Source organism: Citrus clementina, unplaced genomic scaffold (genome assembly GCF_000493195.1).
Source record: "Citrus clementina cultivar Clemenules unplaced genomic scaffold, Citrus_clementina_v1.0 scaffold_5, whole genome shotgun sequence".
Taxonomy (NCBI): domain Eukaryota; kingdom Viridiplantae; phylum Streptophyta; class Magnoliopsida; order Sapindales; family Rutaceae; genus Citrus; species Citrus x clementina.
Window position 1 is genome coordinate 858,121 of NW_006262201.1, and position 20,490 is coordinate 878,610.

Genomic DNA, 20,490 nt, shown 5'->3' on the forward strand with positions numbered 1-20,490 from the left:
ATAATCTTTCTTTAGCAACCAATGACTTCTATTGGTATTCTTTTTTTTTTTTTTGGTCATGTATAATTAAATTTGTAATAAAAATAATGTGAAATTAATAGTTAATACATGGACGTTTTCGGATTCAATCGCAAACTCATATCCTTTACAAAGAAAATCTAAACTATATCCCTACACAAAATGTCCTGAAAATTTAAGTACATATATAATTTATCAAATATAAAGGGACTCAAATGTTATTACTTCAAAAGGGTGCAAAAGGAAGAAGAATAAGAAAGGAATCAACAAATCCGAAATGCCACTTTCAATTCAGCTTGTAAAGAAGCAACAGTGAGAAGGAGATATAGGGAGAGTGAGTAATGAGCGGGAGGAACAAACACAAAAATCCCCACAACCTTCTCTCTGATAGCGTCTCTTTCTATTCGATTCTGTATCTCTCTGTAATTATCGAATTCGCCGTCGTTTCGAAATCACACGCAGTATCGATTTCATTGTACGGACGGACACTTCATTCGCAGTTCCTAGGGTTTACTCTCCTCAATTATTTTTTTTTGATTTTTTTTCAATTTCTATACACTTGCGTCTGCAATATTATAATGTGACAAGATTCGCACACCTCAGTCGAATATTTTTTTATTTTATTTAAATTTATATTTGGAATTTGGTATTTATTTTAAAAAAATTTATATAGATATATTTTCCTTTCTTAATATACAGTATCTAACGTTGATCCTTTGTTTCGTTAGCTCATATTATTTATATGAATTTCTTCGGGTTTGTTATTTATCTGTGTGTGCGATTGATTGATAATTAATTAATAATATTATCCTTTGTTTTTGTGTTGCGTAGGTTGTAAAATAAGAGAGCATTGTGTGATTACAACATTGTGCATAGCATAGTTGAAAGCTAAAGCAGATATGGCAAATTTACAGATGGCTGCTATTCTTGAAAAGGTAATGTTTGTTATTTAACTGTTGTTGATTTGGTCTAATATAATGATTGATATAATTAATCTGTGTTTTGGTGTGGATATGTTTTGTGTCTTGTAATTTTGTGATCCTTGCCTTGTTTACAGATTACTGGTAAAGATAAAGATTTTAGATACATGGCAACATCTGATTTGCTGAATGAATTGAACAAGGAAAGCTTCAAGGCTGATGCAGATCTCGAGGTTAAGCTATCTAATATAGTTGTACAGCAGCTTGATGATGTTGCTGGGGATGTTTCTGGATTGGCTGTCAAATGGTATACTACTTTTGGAAGTTATATTTGGTGTTTTTTTACTTTGTTTGATTCATTTGTGTCACTTTAATGCATTCTAAGGCCTTTCAGGGGAAAAGGAAAAAAAAAAAAAAATTTGGCATGAGAACCTCAAATGTTGTTTACTTACAGCACTTTAGTGGTTGTTTTGTTTTGCTATGTCCAAGTGGAAAAAAATAAAGGAGAAAGAAGAGGAAAAAGAGTTGCTACCCTGATAAAGCTGTTATCCCTTGTGTTGTCTATTTTTATGTCATGTCTTAATGTGGTATTGCAGTCTTGCTCCATTGGTGAAAAAGGTGAGTGAGCCACGTGTTGTGGAGATGACTGATAAATTATGCATTAAGCTCCTAAATGGGAAAGATCAGCATCGTGACATTGCTAGCATAGCATTGAAGACTATTATTGCTGAAGTCACCACTTCATCTCTTGCTCAATCTATTCATACTTCGCTAACTCCACAGTTGACAAAAGGAATTACTCTAAAGGTGAGTTGCTAAAATAGACTGGACTATCTTTCTGGCCGCTTGAGAAGTTTTGGTAAAATTTGGATATGACATTATGTTCTTATTTGGAAAATGTCAAGGCATGTTTACAGACGGTTTATGTCCTAGGTTTGGAAGTTTCAAGTGAAAAAGAGAAGTCCTATATACTCAACTTATTTTTGTACATAGTTTTAGAAAGTGGATGCGTACATGGCTTGGTTGCTCAATCACTTAGCTGTGGATTTTAGATATTCAATTTTGTAAGTTCCCTTGTTTCCGTGCTGTTTCCGTGCATTATATGCTGCAAAGGGGCTATGTTATCCTAATTATCCTGTTGTTTGCTTGCATCTTAAATCCCTAAATTTATCTGTGGACTGTATACGACAGAATTTATTTGATAATTAGGACCAAAATTATGGTTACAAGTTCACTCAGTCAAAAATTCTCAATCTTGGTTCGAGTTTGGAGAACACTGGTTGTTCAAAGATTGCTGTAGGAGTGAACTTTGTGTGCACAGAAAAATGAGGTTCTTGGAAAGAAAACTGAAATTTAGGTAACAATATCCTTAGATTTGCTGGAAAATATGTTGAGGCAATTTGGAAACTTTAAATTAGTTGGTCTAGTTACTGCTTGACATTATGTGTATATTTTTTTCGCTGTTTATCACATCTTGTGATTGGTTTTCACTTAGCTGTTTGGTGTTCTTAATGCCTTTCCCACCTCTCTTCCTATAGGACATGAACACAGAGATTAGATGTGAATGCCTTGATATTTTATGCGATGTCCTTCATAAGTTTGGAAATTTAATGTCAAATGATCATGAGCGGCTGTTAAGTGCACTGTTGCCTCAATTGAGTGCCAATCAAGCCAGTGTCAGAAAGAAATCAGTTTCGTGCATTGGTAAGATGAATAATCTATCTGCAGCTGGTTTCATCTCTAGGTTATCATTGAAGCCATTTTGAATGATGTATCAATCCAGTAACAGAGATATCTGACTTGAACAACTTCTCTGTTTTCAGCATCTCTTGCATCAAGCTTGTCAGATGATTTGCTGGCAAAAGCAACCATTGAAGTTGTTCGTAACTTGAGAAGTAAGGGGGCAAAACCTGAAATGATTCGTACAAACATTCAAATGGTTGGTGCCTTAAGGTAATATTATTATAAGTTTCTTCTATGTGGTTCCTATATTTGCATTTTCCATGTTCATATCTTGGGGGAAGTGGGTGAAATTCCATGAAGAAAAAAGGTAAAATGTATAACTGTATGTTGGAATGTTAATGGTTAAATGTGGAAAGATTACACATGCAATTTTTGAATGAGTGTTAATATACTTGTTTGCATGCATATTTCATCTGGCTTCTTATAGTATGTTCATTATCAATTATGAATATATTATTGCTGATGTTTTGTTTTAATGTTTTTCTTCCTTGTAAATTGAAAGTTTCTTTAATTATTATGCTGTTGTTTCTTAAGCCGTGCTGTTGGATATCGATTTGGACCCCATCTTGGAGACACAGTACCGGTGCTTATTGATTATTGCACAAGTGCATCAGAGAATGACGAGGAGCTTCGTGAATACAGCTTGCAGGTACATTCCCCTCACAACCCCCCCGCCCGCGCACACACACACACACACACATGGATGCTCCTGAGGGCAACGTTGCTCACCTTATGGTGAGTGACACCTCCGGTTGCTGCATGGTTATAACACATCTATATGTTTGCTTCATGAGGTAGTGCATGATCACATGGAAATTCCATACATGTATGAACTGCATACCTTTCTTTTTTGAGGCTATATTGTTTATTTATGTCTTTCAATCTATCAAATTTTGAATGCAGGCATTAGAAAGTTTTCTGCTAAGGTGCCCTAGAGATATTTCTTCCTACTGTGATGAAATTCTTCATCTTACGCTGGAATACCTGAGTTATGACCCAAATTTTACTGATAATATGGAGGAAGATAGTGATGATGAGGCTTATGAGGAGGAGGAAGAAGAGTATGACACTCATTGTTTACTATTAATATCTGCATGATAGATTTGTTGCTTATCTGCATCCATTATTGCTGTGTAGCGAGAGTGCAAATGAATATACAGATGATGAAGATGCCAGTTGGAAAGTTCGAAGAGCAGCAGCTAAATGCTTGGCAGCTTTAATTGTCTCTCGTCCTGAGATGTTGTCAAAGTTATATGAGGAGGTATATCTGTGATATTATTTTGGAATATATTTATTTGGATTAAAACAATGAATTTCTTATGCATTGATTAATTTCTTTTTCATTATTTTGCTGTGGTAGCCTCAATAAAAAGTTTGATTTGTTGTTGAGATTTGAATTTGAATTTATTGCTGTTTTATTCTTTACGAAAAGGATCGTAGCTGGGTACTCTAAAGGCAAGAACTGACATTAGTCTGCTGGCAGTGTCTTGGATGTTTCTTTGTCTAGGGGCTTCTAGAATTTTTTGAGTTTAGGGTCTAGTATCATGGGAGGAGGGCTTACAAAGAACGGATATAGTATAATTTGATGGCTGATTGCTGGTATGTACTGGCCAACTAAAAGTTGTATTTTTGGGGTCTGTTTTGTGTTTCGATTGATGGGATTACTAGAGAAAAATATGTTGTTAGTTGGGGTAATGATGCCAGCAATAGAATATAGTTTTGTGGTTGGAATAGTTGATTATGCTAAGTCTGTGCTGTTTTAGTGCAGTAGATGTTACACACGAAATAGGAAATTTGTTGAATATTGGAATTTGATTTGTTGGGTCTTGTGTTTGATGAACTGTTTGCAATTATTTGAAGGTGAAGGGTTTTGTGAGATTAAATAGAGAAAGAGAGGAAAGAGGAAAGACAAATCGAGGTTGATGGAAGAAGAATTAGAATGAGAACAATTACATGAAAACTGTCAAGGTTCAGATTGAGATTTGACTTTTTTCCTAATGATACTAGGCTCTAGACCATGAGCTATAGAAATTGAACTGCTAAAAGATAAAATTAAAGATTATTACCACAACAGAAAACCAAAGAAGGTTGATGAACCCTGGGAAAATAGGAAATTACCAGAAAACTTCTAAGTCTAAAACCAAATAAACTAAAAATTGGACTGATGATACTTATTCCTGTAAAAAGGACATTTCTTTCATTATGTAGGCCATGGCTTCGAATGTTGGATGTTACTTTTAGAATCATGAAATCGTATGCGATTGTTTATTTATTTATTTTTCTCATAATTGTGTTCCTACAGTTACAATGTAAATTGCTGTCAGAAATATGGATTTATGCTTTGCCATTCTTTTTAAGTAGACAGCTTATTGAAGATGGCGTGCTCTTATTTTGTAGGCATGTCCTAAGTTAATTGATAGGTTCAAAGAAAGGGAAGAAAACGTGAAGGTACGCTTGGTAACCTTTATTTTCTAAACTTATTATATTACTGTGGTATTGTTATCCAACATTCTACTCCTGCAGATGGATGTTTTCAATACATTTATTGAGCTGGTGCGTCAAACGGGTAATGTAACAAAAGGGCAGATTGACAATAATGAATTGAAGTGAGTTCCTTTGATCCTTGAATTGCCAAGTTACTTGAAGTTACCTCTTTGATTTTACTTCTTTTTAAACTTGTTTAGTTTAGTTCTAGATTCATTTATGCTTACTCTCCAATTGGAAGAATGAGAAGCATAGGGATGGAATCTAGTCATGTTGCTCAAGAGATGGGATGTATTTTATAAGCATGTTCCTTTTACTTCCATTTTTCTGTATTTTTCTCAAGCATTTTTGTAATTGCTCTGGTAGATAGTTTTTAAAAATTTACTTGAACATTGCTCTGAACTTTTTAGAATAGCCAGGTCAGTTTTTGTTCAACTTCTAGATTTTGATTGCAAACCTTGGGGAGTTGTAGTAGTGATATCATTAGAGATCACGGCTACTTAGATAGTCTCAGTTGAACTTTTATGACATTTGTCGTTTTATGTTAGTTCAAATGGCACTGGTGTTTCCTAAGTTAATCTCGGTTTCAACTATAGGCTGGTTAGATAAATTGATCAGTCGATGTAATGGAATCTTTATTTACAATTTCTTCTTTTCTTTCAAAAAGCAGTTGAATTGGATAATTTCGGAGGATTTTGTAGGAGAAGGTTCTTCATCCTCCTACTTTTCCCTTGGAAACTTAACCTAAGATTTCATGCGTTGATATAGATTTGTTTAATGTTTGACATCTTACCTTTTCACCATGTTTTAGCAAAAAGGATACTTTTACTTTCCAAACTTTGTGCCTGTTGTTTTTTTGTCCAACTGATTTAGAATTGATGTCAGTGTGCAAGAGGTTTCCCCAAGAATTTTAATACCTAAATTTCAACTCTAATATTTTATTGCCTGTAATGATTTTTGAATATATATTACTGTGTCAATGTTTGAAAGTTTGGACCTTAATAAATATTCCTGACTAAGTAATATAAACTTATAAATTGTTCGGCGCGATGGAGAAACTAGGTAATTCATGAACTGATGCATTACATCTTCTGGTTCATATAGCTTCGAGGTCCAAAATGCATTTACTTTTTGCTGAGCCATTCATATACAATTTTTTTTTTGTTTTTACATTCATTATTGTTGTGGTTTCCTGCTTAGTATTTATATGTTGATGCTATTGATGTGTAAATATAATTGCCAATATTATGTAGTCCAAGATGGTTATTGAAGCAAGAAGTGTCAAAGATTGTTAAATCTATAAATAGACAGCTGAGGGAGAAATCAATTAAAACAAAGGTAAGAATTGATGATATCTATTATGGGTTGTTGGCCATGCGTTCATTATCACTAATAAGTGTCTTGCGTGTTAGCAGGTTGGTGCATTTTCTGTTTTGAGAGAACTTGTGGTTGTCTTGCCAGATTGTCTTGCAGACCACATTGGTTCACTCATTCCTGGGATTGAAAAGTCCTTAAATGTGAGCAAAAATGTTTCTAGTTGAAATGAGTTATGGGCTTGTGCAGATTTCTTTTTGATGCTGATGTTTTGACTTACTCTCATTATTTTTCTTAATCCAGGACAAATCTTCTACTTCAAATTTGAAAATTGAAGCTCTTACTTTTACACGATTGGTGTTGTCTTCACATTCACCTCCTGTTTTCCACCCTTACATCAAGGTGAGATCGCTGTTTACTTGTTTTTTTAATTTGTTTTGTGTATCAAGTTTTCTTTTCTATATGCATAATTTTATTTCTATTGAAATGACTTCCTCTGCTCCTATCTTATGCCCATCTGTCTATGGCTATATGCTTATGTAGTCAAAGGCAGAAGACTTTCTTGATATGGTTCACTTCTATGCATGACAGTTAAGTTAGTCCCATTGCACTCATAAACTTCATCCCATTCCACCTCTGTGAATGGGAGTCCTTCAGAAATGTATTGTTTTGCAGAAGAATAAGAGATAGTTGAAAACTTTCTTTGGTCTAGTGCTGTCATGTTTTTTTGACATGTTGACGTTTTATTAATGCCGATGTTTGTGCACAGATTGATTAGGAAAAAAATAAGAGAGATATTGATACTTCAACTTTTGGGTTGCAATTTTGCAATTACTGAATCAATTTATGGAAGATAGCTACCATATTTGTTGTTTAACCAAACATTCATGGAATGTTGGAATTTTCCTTGATGATGTGAAATTTTTGTGAGGACGAATGTTCTTCTTTATCTGAAAGAAACCGTGAAAGAAAGTTGGTCATTTGGTGCATGGACTCAATCTCTGATTTCTATGAGAACTGAATTTAAATTCTGGTATCTACTAATATTAAGGTTTTCATCTTCACTGGTAATGTGACAAAAGTTATGATAATCCATTGTCTATTGGTCCTCATTTTTCATTGAGTTCTCTGTTTGTTGTGTCAGTTATTTTCCTTTACTAGTTTATTCTGTTTTAAGTGTGTGGGCATGGGGTTTGTATGACAAAATTCCTGATGTTATTGCAGGCTCTTTCTAGTCCTGTTTTAGCTGCTGTTGGTGAGCGTTATTACAAAGTCACTGCTGAGGCTTTAAGAGTGTGTGGGGAACTTGTCCGTGTTCTCCGCCCAAGTGTGGAGGTGAGAATGTTTAGCATTCTCTACACTTCAGGGTCTTGTTCGGCTATTATCAAATTATTTAAATGGATTTTGTGTTGCAGGGCCTTGGTTTTGATTTCAAACCTTATGTTCAACCAATTTATAATGCCATAATGTCGCGCTTAACAAATCAAGATCAAGATCAGGTCAGAAGAATTTCCTTTGTCCTCTTACTTTCATTTTTAATATATTTCTGTTTCTTTTATCTTAATGGGTATAATTATTGAATTATTATTATTATTATTTTTTTTTTTTTACCAAGGCTTCTCTGATATCTCGTGATTTCCTTCTTCAGGAGGTTAAAGAGTGTGCTATTTCTTGTATGGGACTTGTCATTTCTACCTTTGGTGATAACCTTGGAGCAGAATTACCTGCATGCCTGCCTGTACTTGTTGACCGGATGGGAAATGAGATAACTAGACTCACAGCTGTCAAGGTTCGTCTGTTAAGAGTGTATTGATCACATAATTCTCCTATGTCGACCTCCTATTTTGTTTTTATATGTTGGCCTCGATTGTTAAAGCCTTATAAAGTTTTCTGTAACCATTACCGAGCCTGGTCTCTGAAATTAATTTATGAGAACAATATGAATTGTACTGTGGTCTTGTACTGTTCTTCTGATGAGATGGTGAAACAGTGACTTTGAAATATTATGACTCTGTGCCATCGTGACGTTCCCTTCCTGCTCTCGTAGATGATGAAAGCATGCATTTTAATTGAAATGAATTGAGGATTTTCTGTTGTCTTCATTTTAAATTGAGTGAAGAACTAGTGGCTTTTGAAATTTTTGCTGTCACTGGAAGATAAATAAATACAAAAGAAAGTGAGAGCAGTGTGTTTTCACTTTCTTTCACTGGTGTGTTATTTTGTTTTTAGTGTATAAGTATTTATGCAAACCTCTCTAACATCATAATAGCTTCCCACACCTGCTATGTAGGATAATTTTGTGTGAGCGCCAAAAAAATGATGGTTTTTTGAGAATTAGATTGTGCGCAACTGGGAAATCTTCAATTTTGAGTGAAGGCTCAACTTCTCTGTTGACAGCGTGGCTGTATCTGTAGCCAGTTCCCACCCCCTACCACCCTTCCCACCATTTGCTGGGCTCTGTTGCAATATTTTAAGGGTGTATTTGAATTGGCTATGGTTCAACTTGCCTCACTTCAGAGTTAGTAGGGATTAAGGCATTATTGGTTTGAGTAAAAATGTGTAGGCTTTCAATAGTACACTGTGGTGCAGGCTGCTATTTTGATTACTATGGAGTCAAATTTTTGCTGAACCTTTGTAGGCTGGATGCTTAAAAGTGTTCCTCAATGGATCTGTTATGTGGATGCAAGGTGGACATTGTGTTTACTGTGTTTTCTTTAGTATTATGGATGACTTACTAAAGTTTTATTGAATTCAGAGTTTTGGAAAATTAAGTTTTTTAAATGGTTTTATTTAGTAATTTTCTGGTTGCTCAGACCTTAGTTTGTGAATACAGGCATTTGCTGTCATTGCTGCCTCCCCACTCCATATAGATCTAACATGTGTTTTAGAGCATGTAATTGCCGAATTGACTGCATTCCTGCGAAAGGTATGGGGCCTTGTTTATTTGCTATGGAATTTGATGATTTGCCTTTGGAGATTACTTATTTTGCTTTCTTTTTTTTTTTGGTTTCGTTTTTTGTTGTGGGTGTTTGGGGGGGGGGGGGTGTTGTAATAGGCTAATCGAGCTCTGAGGCAGGCTACGTTGGGGACAATGAATTCCCTAGTTGTAGCTTATGGTGATAAAATTGGTGCATCTGCTTATGAAGTTATCATCGTGGAACTTTCAACACTGATAAGGTTTTCTCTTCTTTTGGGATTTTCCAAATATTTGAAATGAACAAGTGCTATTTTATTGTTTCTCAGTCATAGTTCTCTTGGTTTGCCTGTGTATCAGTGACTCGGACTTGCATATGACTGCTCTTGCCTTGGAACTTTGCTGTACCTTAATGGCTGATAAGAGGTCAAGCCCTAATGTTGGTTTAGCTGTTAGGAATAAAGTTCTTCCTCAGGCTCTAGCTTTAATCAAAAGCTCATTGCTGCAGGGTCAAGCACTCGTGGTACTTTGCATATTCCTGGAGTTTTTTCTTTGTTGTCCCAAATGATTCAATGTTTCTAATCTTTGTTTGGTTGATATTGTAGGCTTTACAGAGCTTTTTTGCTGCTTTAGTTTATTCTGCAAATACAAGTTTTGACACTCTGCTGGACTCTCTTCTTTCAAGTGCTAAACCATCTCCACAGTCGGGTGGTGTTGCAAAACAGGCTATGTACTCAATAGCCCAGTGCGTAGCTGTTCTCTGCCTGGCTGCTGGTGATCAGAAGTGCTCATCCACTGTGAAGATGCTTACCGACATCCTTAAAGATGACAGCAGCACTAATTCTGTATGTCTATTTTCTATTAACAGACTTTTATGATTTATTGATGTTCTATTTGAGCTGACAGAGACTGAAAGGAAGATGATGATGGGGCATGGTTTTACCTTGGTTTGTATCCTTTGTCGGTTTGTTATACTTTGCCCGGTGCATGGATGGTATGGATTGATTTAACACTAAAAATTAATGCTGAAGAGAATAGAATTTTGCTATAAAATTAAGACTTGGGTTTTATAACAGATTGGATTATTAATGCTTTCGCAAACTTCGCTTTTAATTTTAATGATGCATTTGCTATTTTAGGAGCATATACTACATACATACCCATACAATATGATTCTCTTATTTTTGGAGTATTCTTTTGATTTACTGTGCTCTATAAGTGCATTTAATGTTGCTTTTTAGGCCAAGCAGCACCTTGCCTTGCTATGTCTGGGGGAGATTGGGAGAAGGAAAGATCTGAGCTCGCATGAGCATATAGAAAATGTTATTATCGAGTCTTTCCAGTCTCCTTTTGAAGAGATAAAGTCTGCCGCTTCTTATGCTCTTGGGAACATAGCCGTTGGTAATTTATCCAAGTTTTTACCCTTTATCTTGGACCAGATCGATAACCAGCAGAAGAAACAATATCTCTTGCTTCATTCTCTGAAGGAGGTAACTATATGCTAGGAGTCTATATCTGAAGTGGATGTTGTTTTGAAAACAGTATCTATGCTTTAATTTCTAAATTTTTCTTCATACAGGTTATAGTAAGGCAATCTGTAGATAAAGCAGAGTTCCAGGATTCTAGTGTTGAGAAGATACTTAATCTACTATTTAATCATTGCGAAAGTGAGGAAGAGGGTGTCCGCAATGTAGTAGCTGAGTGCTTGGGTAAAATTGCACTTATTGAACCAGCAAAACTAGTTCCTGCACTCAAGGTACCTGACTGTCAAAAAAAAAAGTGGCTGTTTACTCAATATTACTGTAACATTGACACTTTATGCAACATATTCCTTTGCTCTGTTTTGTTACTGTCCTGCAGGTGCGAACAACCAGTTCAGCTGCATTTACTAGAGCAACAGTTGTTATAGCAATAAAATATTCTATAGTTGAGCGGCCTGAGAAGATAGATGAGATTATATTCCCTGAAATCTCATCATTCCTTATGCTTATCAAAGACCAAGACAGGGTAATACTCATCTTTTTGATATGCTAGTGAACTTATATGGATTGTTGATTGGCTATTAATTGAGGCATCAAACCTTGTGGTTTCTTATTTGATGTGGATGTGCAGCATGTCAGGCGTGCAGCTGTATTGGCTTTGAGTACATTTGCTCACAATAAGCCTAATTTGATCAAGGGTCTTCTTCCAGAGCTGCTGCCACTTCTTTATGATCAAACCATTGTTAAGGTAGCTTAAGAATTAAACTGAAGATTGTACAGTTAGGATGGATCCTCTTGAACTTGTCTCTTATATAGCAATATAGCCACTTGATGAGTGGTTGGGAAATAAATTTAGCATAATACATGGAGTTGGAATTGTCATTAATAAAATTTGCTAATGGTCTTGTGATCGTCGAAAGAACTTATTTGATTTCTTGATCTGAATTAATTTTGCAATCCCTATTATTCTCAATTTCTTATTCTATAACCTTGGATTGTTGCAGAAAGAACTGATAAGAACAGTTGATCTTGGCCCTTTCAAGCACACCGTGGACGACGGACTTGAATTGAGGAAAGCCGCATTTGAATGTGTCGACACATTGTTGGATAGTTGTCTTGATCAAGTGAACCCTTCATCTTTCATCGTTCCTTACCTCAAATCGGGCCTGGAGGGTAAGATAGCTAACATGATATTTTAAAGATGGACTGACCCCTTCTATTTTTAGGCATCGTTTTTTTTTTTTTTGGGGGGGGGGGGGTGGGGGGTAGACATTCAGATTGCTGGGTTTTAGTGCCTATTGCAATTATATTTTTTCTTTTCCGAGTTAGATTTAACCTGAGATTTCCATTAACATGTTTGTTAGAAGTCAGCTTTTTGCATGTAAGTTACCATTTGAGTTTGAAAGACGATTCCATTTTACTTCTAACTTCTAATTTTGGAAGATTTTGAAGAACATTGGTCTTTAATTGATTTCCACTTTCCACTACATGCTTTGGCTGTTAGCTCTTGGCTAATGTGACTTTTGCTCTTGCTCTTACAGATCATTATGATGTTAAAATGCCTTGTCATCTTATCCTCTCAAAGTTAGCAGATAAATGTCCATCTGCTGTATTAGCAGGTTAGTAATGTAACTGATTAAACTTGAAGACTGAATTTGATTCAAAGGTTCTGAGACTTGAATGTGCTGCAGATTTTCTTAATCTCATGTATACTATTATTACTTTCAGTGTTGGACTCATTGGTGGACCCTCTCCAAAAGACTATCAATTTTAAGCCAAAGCAAGATGCTGTCAAGCAAGAAGTAGACCGTAATGAAGACATGATTCGCAGTGCACTGCGAGCAATTGCGTCCTTGAATCAAATAAGGCATGTTTTTTTGCTTTGTGAATAAAGCCACACGTTTCTGCTATCATTTAGCTTACTCGCGATCATTGCTCGTTGATTAGTTTACTGGAGTGATCAACAGCAGTTTACTTACAATGAAGCTTCTTGTGTATACTTGTTTTGCAGTGGAGGAGATTGCAGCATGAAATTCAAGAGCCTTATGAGTGAAATTTCGAAATCACCAATGCTATGGGAGAAGTTTTATACCATCCGGAATGAGTGAGTCGATTTGTCCTTGCAATTGAACCGTAACATATCAAACTCTCCCGACAAGGAATGAAGAGGAGTATATTGCCTGTTGTGGGGCCTGCAGAGAACGACCCTTAGGGAGAAATCAAGTGGGAAAGTGGTCCCTGTTTGATTGATGTACATGTACAAAGGGCATTTGATAATTTTAAAAATTTTGCTTGAAGCAGCAGCAGCAGCAGCAGCAACTTATTATAGAAAAGAACCTCATGATGATTGTGTTAATTGTATAGGGCCAAGTCCACTGCCCTCATCGTTTCATGATCAGATTTTTCATTGTGATATTTTAATCTAGTTTTTACCATGCATTTTTGCATGAATAGAAAAACAGATGTCTTACGGCATTTGAGGCAGATGATACCCAATTAGTTTGCATTGGCTTAACTTATATAAGGTGATGGAATCTAATTTGGTTCTCTCACAGGAAATTAATCATATCATGTTGATGGGGCAGGACAGTCCAATTATAAGTTGCTGTGGGTGAAACCAATCATTGTAAAATTAAGTTCATGGCACAAATGGTAACATGTGATTGGAAGATAATATCAATTCAATGCGGTAATGTGGTGGTGAATTCTGTTTCTGTTGCGTCTTTGCTCTCATTTTCCTTCTGAAAAGGTCCTCAGTCTGGGGAAATGGTTTAAACTCACCCAATGACTAGTTTCAAACGTTTTAACGTAAAAGATTTTGATGAGCATCAATGAAATGTATTCTATAGTCCTTCGTTTGATCTTGCCGTGCAAACATTTAGGGGGAATATCATTCGTGTCTCCCATATATTAAAATGAAATTGCGGGTGGACCATAGAATATAATCTCATTTCATTTTCTCCACCCACGAATGCAACATTGAAAACATGGAAATATCATTCCTGTCTCGCATATGTTTAGCTGGTACTCTGTATTTCGTTACAATGGCTAACCGACCAAAAACAGGTTCATCAAGTCGAACATAGAAAAAATACTACTAAATACTACAAAATTAAATCTTCTCTATAGACGGAAGACAAATAGTGTCAGTATCTGAACATTCACTTGAGTTATAAATCCTAGCACAGGCAACTCATTTACTTTATGTAAATAGGACAAGTCCCTGGCAAGTATACAAAAAACATGAAAGATTAAAAGGGAACTTGAGAGTCTAATCATCAGTATCGGCAATTCCACCTCCCTTTAGATGTAAGTGCTTTTCTCTCTTCTGAAAATCTGTCAAGCCCTTTCCGCTTCCCGTTACACCAACCTTACCATAAGGATCATCGGGAGACTTGAAGATGCTCTCTCGTTTGCGCCCAGAGAAGAAACCAACCTGGGAGTGTATATAGAAGAAATACCAGTAAGTATATGTTGAAAAGTCAGAAAACACAAAAACATCTATCATCATACCTTCTTAGTCTTGCCTTTCGTAGTCTGGAACTGCTGCCATGCATTTTGACGTTTATTTTGGGTTACTTCAAGTTGCTCGAATCGCATCTTTGACTTAAAAGCATGTATCTTCTTACGCTTTGCCGCTTTCTGCGAATATATAACTGTTAGAAAGCATCTTCAAGGACGAGAAATCATAGATTGAAAACCATCAGTTAAATTCGTCGAAGTGAGAAGAGGGATTTCATAAGGTACGGCAAAAGCCATGGGCTCCATTTTATCTAATAATTTAGGGAGCATGTTACAGAATAAGAAAGCAGGAAATTGACGGAAAACATATATAATAAAGCTTTGCTGAAAACCACCTACCACATCCTCCGGATCATCGGGATTTATATGAAGTTTTGCTGGCAAGCTTTTAGACTGAAAGTCAGATGCAGCAGCTTGTTCAATCTTCCGTTTGATAGCTAGTTTAGTAGCTTCAGCTACCTTCTCAGCTTCCACCAATAGATTGACAGGCCTTACGTTGGCAGGGTCCACCTGGAATTTGCAGCCAATAAAATGTAACGACACCACCTTTCCTTTTTATTAAATAACCAAACCAAAATAAAGAGACAATTACCTCTTCCTTATTTCCCCAACTGTCATAAGTAACATAGTATCCATTCGGCGTGATTGCCTCAATAGTGGCATCATACCTGGACATTCAACTAATCAAAAAAAGGGAAAAGAAGGTAAAGCAAATGAAAATGAAGAATCCAAAAACATAAGTAAGATTAGTTCAGCGTTTTATACAAACCATTCCCCATCTTCACTATATACAGCTTGAACTTTGGTGCCCACTGCAAGCTTCTCTTGATTATCAGATATGCTTCCTGATTCCTACATGTAAAAAGGGACATCATTCGTACAATATGTAGCTGAAATGCATTCATGTTTATCATAAAAGATAAATAAAGTGTTCTACAGAATTTTTTTTCAGCTGTAGCACTGGCAATAGCGTTAAAAATTCAGATACTGAAACCCTCATGAGCGAACAAATTTCGCTGTCATAGCAACATGATAATGCACAAGAAGCCGATTATATATAAAAGCCAGGTAATTGAAAAACAAAAATATATGCCTGTATAAGTTAACTCAGGTAGAGTTAAGCCATTAAGGTATACATTTGGTAAATTTCATAAATAAATTATTTACCAAACCAGTCAACGTGAATTTTGCTACCATGAAAGTATAAAGCATATTTCTAAAGAACAAAACAATATAACATCCAAAGGATGTTAACTTACTGTTTTATTCTCCTTAGACTGGAGTAAATTAGGAGATGCACTGGCACTTGTCCCAGTTTCAGATACAGAAATAGCATTTTGCTTTGCAGTTGCAAGGAGTTCCTCTGTCAAGGCAATCACCTGCATTCTTAAATCTTTTAGCACAGATATGATACAAGAAAAAGACACAAAACTAGCATTGTAAAGAGCATATCATTGTCAAAATTCGAACTTAGAATCTCATTGTGACATCTGAAATCAGGTGAGAGAGAAGCAGACTGGTCATCACCACACATAGCACCACCTGCAAAGGAACCAAGATAGAAGTGATGTGCACCTTGTTGAGACTCTAAACTTTCACATATAGCTCCAACAATTCTTTTTTCATTCTGCGTGAAGTCCCCATTTCCGGAGAATAAGAACTTTATTTCATTCAACATAAAAACCATCCTCACCTTTTCAACACTTAAATGAAAATAAATCTCCACGAAAGCCATTAGCAGTTAAATTGTTGCTTCTTTGAGCAACATGTCGATCCTTCAAAAGAGAGAGGGAAGAGAGATGATAGAAAGATCTACACAGATAACCTAGACATCTAAAGGGATTTCATGAATTTGTACTGCTACATGATTACCACCTATTCCCAATGCAGTACCCTGACTATGAGCATTAGCAACAGATTCACGGGGAAAGAATCCCACATACTCATAATATGTGAGAAGGCAAATAATTCGAAAAAGATAATTTTACAAGAGAGAACAATGTAAAAGGAAACAATCATAAGAGTCACCTCAGACAGCTCCTTTTCCATGTCAGCATATTCAGAGTTTCCAGGATCATGAACCAACAGCTCTCTGACCTAATTCCACATCATGGGAGAGAAGTTATTACCAAGAAAAATATGTAGACAACAAAAAGTAACATTAGCATACACAGGTATTTGGCTTGTGACTTAGGCAAAAGATAATGATACATCATAAGAATCACACTATCCCAGAATGCCGACTTTTAACTTATGATGGTAAGAAATACAGTAGCCCCAAAAAATTAAACCAACTAGAATACAATAAGTATTCTGAGTGTGCAATTGACCATTAATTTAATTGATAATTCACCATCAAATTACTTAAGAATCACAAAGAGCATACTTAACTACCTACCTATTCATTTACAAACAATTCAACAAATAGAAAATACTAATGAATAATCATAACCCCATAATCATCATTAGAAACCCTAATTCAGTTCCGTTTCTATAGAACTCCAGAAACCTAATCCCAATCCACAAATTTTCAGATACCCATTACAGAATTTACAAAATTAATTTAAAAAAAATCAAAATTAAAAATTTCAATTCACCCACGAAACTAAAACTATAAGAACACAAGCAATATAGCACCTGTTGAAGCTGCTCTTTATAAGTAGAAAGATTTGAAAAGAGCTCTTCAATGCTCAGCTCTTCTCCTCCTTGCATTTTTATTAACTCAATTAACTTTGTGAATCGAAAATTAAAGAAGATGGAATTACAGCAAGACAGACAGAAAGCGAAAGAACAAGCTCAAAATTGAAGAGAATTGAAGCGTGATATATATCTCGGAGTTGAAACTCGAAACCCTTTTCGAAGGAAAGCTAAAATTTTTATTAGATATTATATTACTTTTTGAGATGGGCCTCCAGATTGGGGCCCAATTACATATTTATTGGGTCTTCCCAGAAGGTTTTTGGGTCCAATAGTTTCAGTATCGGACCCAAGATTTGTTATGTTTAGGCCCAAACAAACGTGAGCTGGGGCACATCATGGTATCTTATTTCCTCACTCTCAATATTTTTTCGGGAATGAAATTATGTGGCCAATAGTCGAGCCTAGTTGGAGTTATCTTGTATTAATTATACTTTTTGTTTCTAATTTTAATATTTATTAAAAACGTAGAAGGATTAGTAAAATACAAATTAATTTTTAACTCATATTTCTCTAAAATTTAAATTGGTGGACCAACGAAATAAAACTGCTTGTAAACCACTCAACAAAATTACTAGTTATACTTTATTATATAATCAACTCTTCTTGATGCTATTATAAGGAGTCTGTTTAAAGACACTTGACGTTTATTTTAGGTATCAATATGATTCTCTTAATTAGTTTTGTTCTTTCTTGAAGTGTTTATCTATCTTGCAACATGGTACTTCTTGAAAAAGAAATAACGAGATGCTGGTGTGTTCAACCTCGCAGAACCACTAGGGCTAGGAAGCCTAATCCAAAGTATCTGACACTTCTGGATGTGAGCAATACTAATGACGTGGGGGCTAAAAGGCTTAGTCAAGTGTTGGATGCATAAAGGACCGGGTCTTGTGCTGGAAAATCTCTATATCTTACTAGTAGCTTCAGTAGTTGAGTTAAAATAGGAGTTAACCGTTGTTTTGCTTTATTATTTAATAAGCTGTAAAATAAGTAGTTGGGTAGCTTGAAAAATAAGATTTGTCATTGTGGTTTACTCCAAACCCGAATTGGAGAACCCAGAGATAACAAGAGAATTATCAAATTTATTGATTCTTGTTGCTGAGATAAGAATCTTCTTCCATTCTATTTTGAGTTCTAACATAGTGCCAAGGGTTACAAAACTTAAGCCATTGTATCACTTTGGTGCCAATTTTTACTATCAATTGAGTGAGATTTGAAAGAAGTGTTAATGTGAGTGATTGGTTCATTGTTACGGGAGCAATCACTTTCATCTGATCATCGTTGGTATTAATTTGAGGAGTTCTTAAATTTTAATACGGATTAAAAGTGTGATTGTGGAGCATCATTTGTTGAAACACACCTAATTTTTCTACTTTCTGTGTTCATAAGAAGGCATACGTGGCAAGTAATGAGCCATCGAATAAGACCCTGTGTTGGATGACATCTGAATTCCTTATCAATTGAGTCATTTGCCATTACTTTTATGAGAATGATGAACACAATACAAAATTGTGAATGCACCTATCCCTCCTATACGTTAAAAAAAACTTTTTAAGTTTTGGAATTATTTTTTATTAGTGATGATTTCCTAAGTCTTTGTTTATATTCCCCAATATATGTATATTATCCTAAAATCTGAGGTGTTAGAAACAAAAAATTTAAAAAATTAAAATTTTTTATTAGAGGGTAGAGAGTGTTGTGCAAAACAGAACAACATTATTAAAATAAATTTTATTTTTATGTGTAATCTTTTTCTGTCAATGTTATTTTCTTTAATGATTTTATTTGTAGTACATACAATATCATAATTTCAATCCTCTATTGTGGAAGTTTCTTTTTACATCTCATATCAAATAGATAGATGTGAAAATGGTTTTTAAATTTATTTTAGCTTTCGACTAAAAGTCTAAAATGTGTAAAAATCTTTACATAGGGATCGCGTAAAAACTTCTTTCGAGAAATGGGTCAAACCGGGACATTTCTTAAGAACCATGGCTAAAGGAAATGAGACTATCACTTTGATCTGGATCCTACACACTGATGCTCACGACTTTTTATTATTAAAATAAGAATTTAAATTAAACAAAATTTTTTATCAAATTTGAAGAATATTTGATTTTTTTTTAATTTTCTTTTGCCTTCCAAAATACTCGAAAGCATTTTTAGTGAAAGGTGCTTTAAGCAAATGCGTATCTATCGAGTGACTTGTGCCATTATAAACTTTTCCTTTTCTTTTTCATTATAGAGATTCAGTTTCTCTGACCCCATAATTGAGAACATTGGAAGATGCAATGAACATGAAGCTCCTATTTTTTCTTAACGAAAAGGTGATGTTAATAGCCAAACTAAGTGAGTGACAAACATAAAAAGACTTTCACTTTCATTTTCATATAGCAATGACTCGCAAGTCAAATTGGTACCATATCTCAACCATTCTGGAACCACATCTTTCTTTGTGAGGGTGACTGTAAGAGCTAGCTTTATATGCTTGTTTTGGTCCATAGATGTTTGAGCACCATTGGTTTTTTTCCTCAAATGGAATCTAAATACATATATTTGATATAAGACCTTCAATATATGTGTCCACATCAAGAAAGATTATTGTTTCTTTTATAGATTTATTCGTATCTAATATAAGATCATGATTGATACCCTTTTTGAGTTTTACCCATCAAAAAATTTGTATGGGTTTCTCTCGAAAACCATATTGTGTGGCTATGGAAGCCAAAGTACAAAAATTTCACAACTATGGATGGGGAAATATAACCATGAATTGAGATGAAAGATTAATGATTACTTCTTTGGTTTGAAGAGGAAAAGAATTAATCAATAGTATGATAATAATTTTGAAAGTCAAAATTTAACAAGAAATGTTTCTAATACGAAAATTATTGGTGGTCCGCTTAATATTTAGTTAAAAAGAAATTAAAATTCTTAAAACATAAGCACTAGTCCACTTAAATTTTAGAATTGCATAAGCGAATTATTTTTTCATTAACACCGTGTGAATTTTCTATCTAAAAATACCATTATATATATATATATATATTGCTTCCAAAAGTAAATTATTACCCATAAACGAAATATTTTCTTGAGAATTTTAAAAGGTATTGTTATGTACATGGTGAAAATTATGATTACTTGAGATCCCATCAGTTTCGGAATACCATTGGATTTGGGGCAAATAAAGTTTCCACTTAGCGTGTAAAAAGCTACGGCAAAGCCCATTGTCAAAGGCTTTGACATTCTTTACTTGCATTATGCAATAAAGTCAACAATGCTCAGTACTTCAGTAAATATTTAATCATGCACTAAAGCTTTTCTTTCGATTTCATATCAGATCTATATCATGCTGTAATCTGAATATTCGGTAATAAGACAACCGCATTTATTTTTG

The 20,490-nt window shown here is 34.9% G+C and overlaps 2 protein-coding genes across 3 annotated transcripts; one reads left to right on the plus strand and one right to left on the minus strand.

Annotated features, from left to right (window-relative positions):
- The first annotated feature begins 303 nt into the window (after positions 1 to 303).
- On the plus strand, positions 304 to 13,586 carry LOC18040496 (cullin-associated NEDD8-dissociated protein 1). 2 transcript variants are annotated; one of them, XM_006431374.2, is made up of 29 exons: positions 304 to 526; positions 850 to 953; positions 1,076 to 1,245; positions 1,535 to 1,745; positions 2,477 to 2,642; positions 2,762 to 2,891; positions 3,216 to 3,330; positions 3,585 to 3,742; positions 3,819 to 3,942; positions 5,079 to 5,129; positions 5,205 to 5,287; positions 6,419 to 6,503; positions 6,581 to 6,682; positions 6,783 to 6,881; positions 7,704 to 7,814; positions 7,895 to 7,978; positions 8,128 to 8,268; positions 9,313 to 9,405; positions 9,535 to 9,656; positions 9,754 to 9,916; positions 9,999 to 10,238; positions 10,635 to 10,883; positions 10,973 to 11,149; positions 11,254 to 11,400; positions 11,506 to 11,622; positions 11,879 to 12,047; positions 12,416 to 12,493; positions 12,603 to 12,741; positions 12,886 to 13,586. In XM_006431374.2, exons 2-29 carry the CDS (start codon positions 918 to 920, stop codon positions 12,980 to 12,982), a joined length of 3,657 nt encoding a protein of 1,218 aa, XP_006431437.1. In that variant the 5' UTR covers positions 304 to 526; positions 850 to 917; the 3' UTR covers positions 12,983 to 13,586. The 2 variants fall into 2 exon arrangements, with proteins under 2 accessions (XP_006431437.1, XP_006431436.1); XM_006431373.2 differs by having other exon boundaries at positions 304 to 493.
- A 198-nt stretch (positions 13,587 to 13,784) lies between these two features.
- LOC18040497 (survival of motor neuron-related-splicing factor 30) lies at positions 13,785 to 17,237 on the minus strand. The gene is made up of 8 exons (XM_006431375.2): positions 17,034 to 17,237; positions 16,425 to 16,493; positions 15,656 to 15,775; positions 15,166 to 15,248; positions 14,989 to 15,064; positions 14,736 to 14,906; positions 14,388 to 14,516; positions 13,785 to 14,310 (listed from the first exon to the last, which is right to left on the minus strand). Exons 1-8 carry the CDS (start codon positions 17,106 to 17,108, stop codon positions 14,146 to 14,148), a joined length of 888 nt encoding a protein of 295 aa, XP_006431438.1. The 5' UTR covers positions 17,109 to 17,237; the 3' UTR covers positions 13,785 to 14,145.
- Between the last annotated feature and the right edge of the window lie 3,253 nt (positions 17,238 to 20,490).

What these genes read in the sequence shown, in the direction of transcription:
- LOC18040496 (XM_006431374.2), top strand. Translation starts at nt 918, where the DNA reads ATGGCAAATTTACAGATGGCTGCTATTCTTGAAAAG. An exon ending in CAAATGGTTGGTGCCTTAAG is followed by an intron (nt 2,892 to 3,215) that starts GTAATATTATTA and finishes TTGTTTCTTAAG; the next exon opens with CCGTGCTGTTGGATATCGAT. An exon ending in TTATCAAAGACCAAGACAGG is followed by an intron (nt 11,401 to 11,505) that starts GTAATACTCATC and finishes GTGGATGTGCAG; the next exon opens with CATGTCAGGCGTGCAGCTGT.
- LOC18040497 (XM_006431375.2), bottom strand. Translation starts at nt 17,108, where the DNA reads ATGCAAGGAGGAGAAGAGCTGAGCATTGAAGAGCTCTTTTCAAATCTT. An exon ending in ATAAAGAGCAGCTTCAACAG is followed by an intron (nt 16,494 to 17,033) that starts GTGCTATATTGC and finishes ATGTGGAATTAG; the next exon opens with GTCAGAGAGCTGTTGGTTCA. An exon ending in TGGAAAAGGAGCTGTCTGAG is followed by an intron (nt 15,776 to 16,424) that starts GTGACTCTTATG and finishes TTAAGAATGCAG; the next exon opens with GTGATTGCCTTGACAGAGGA.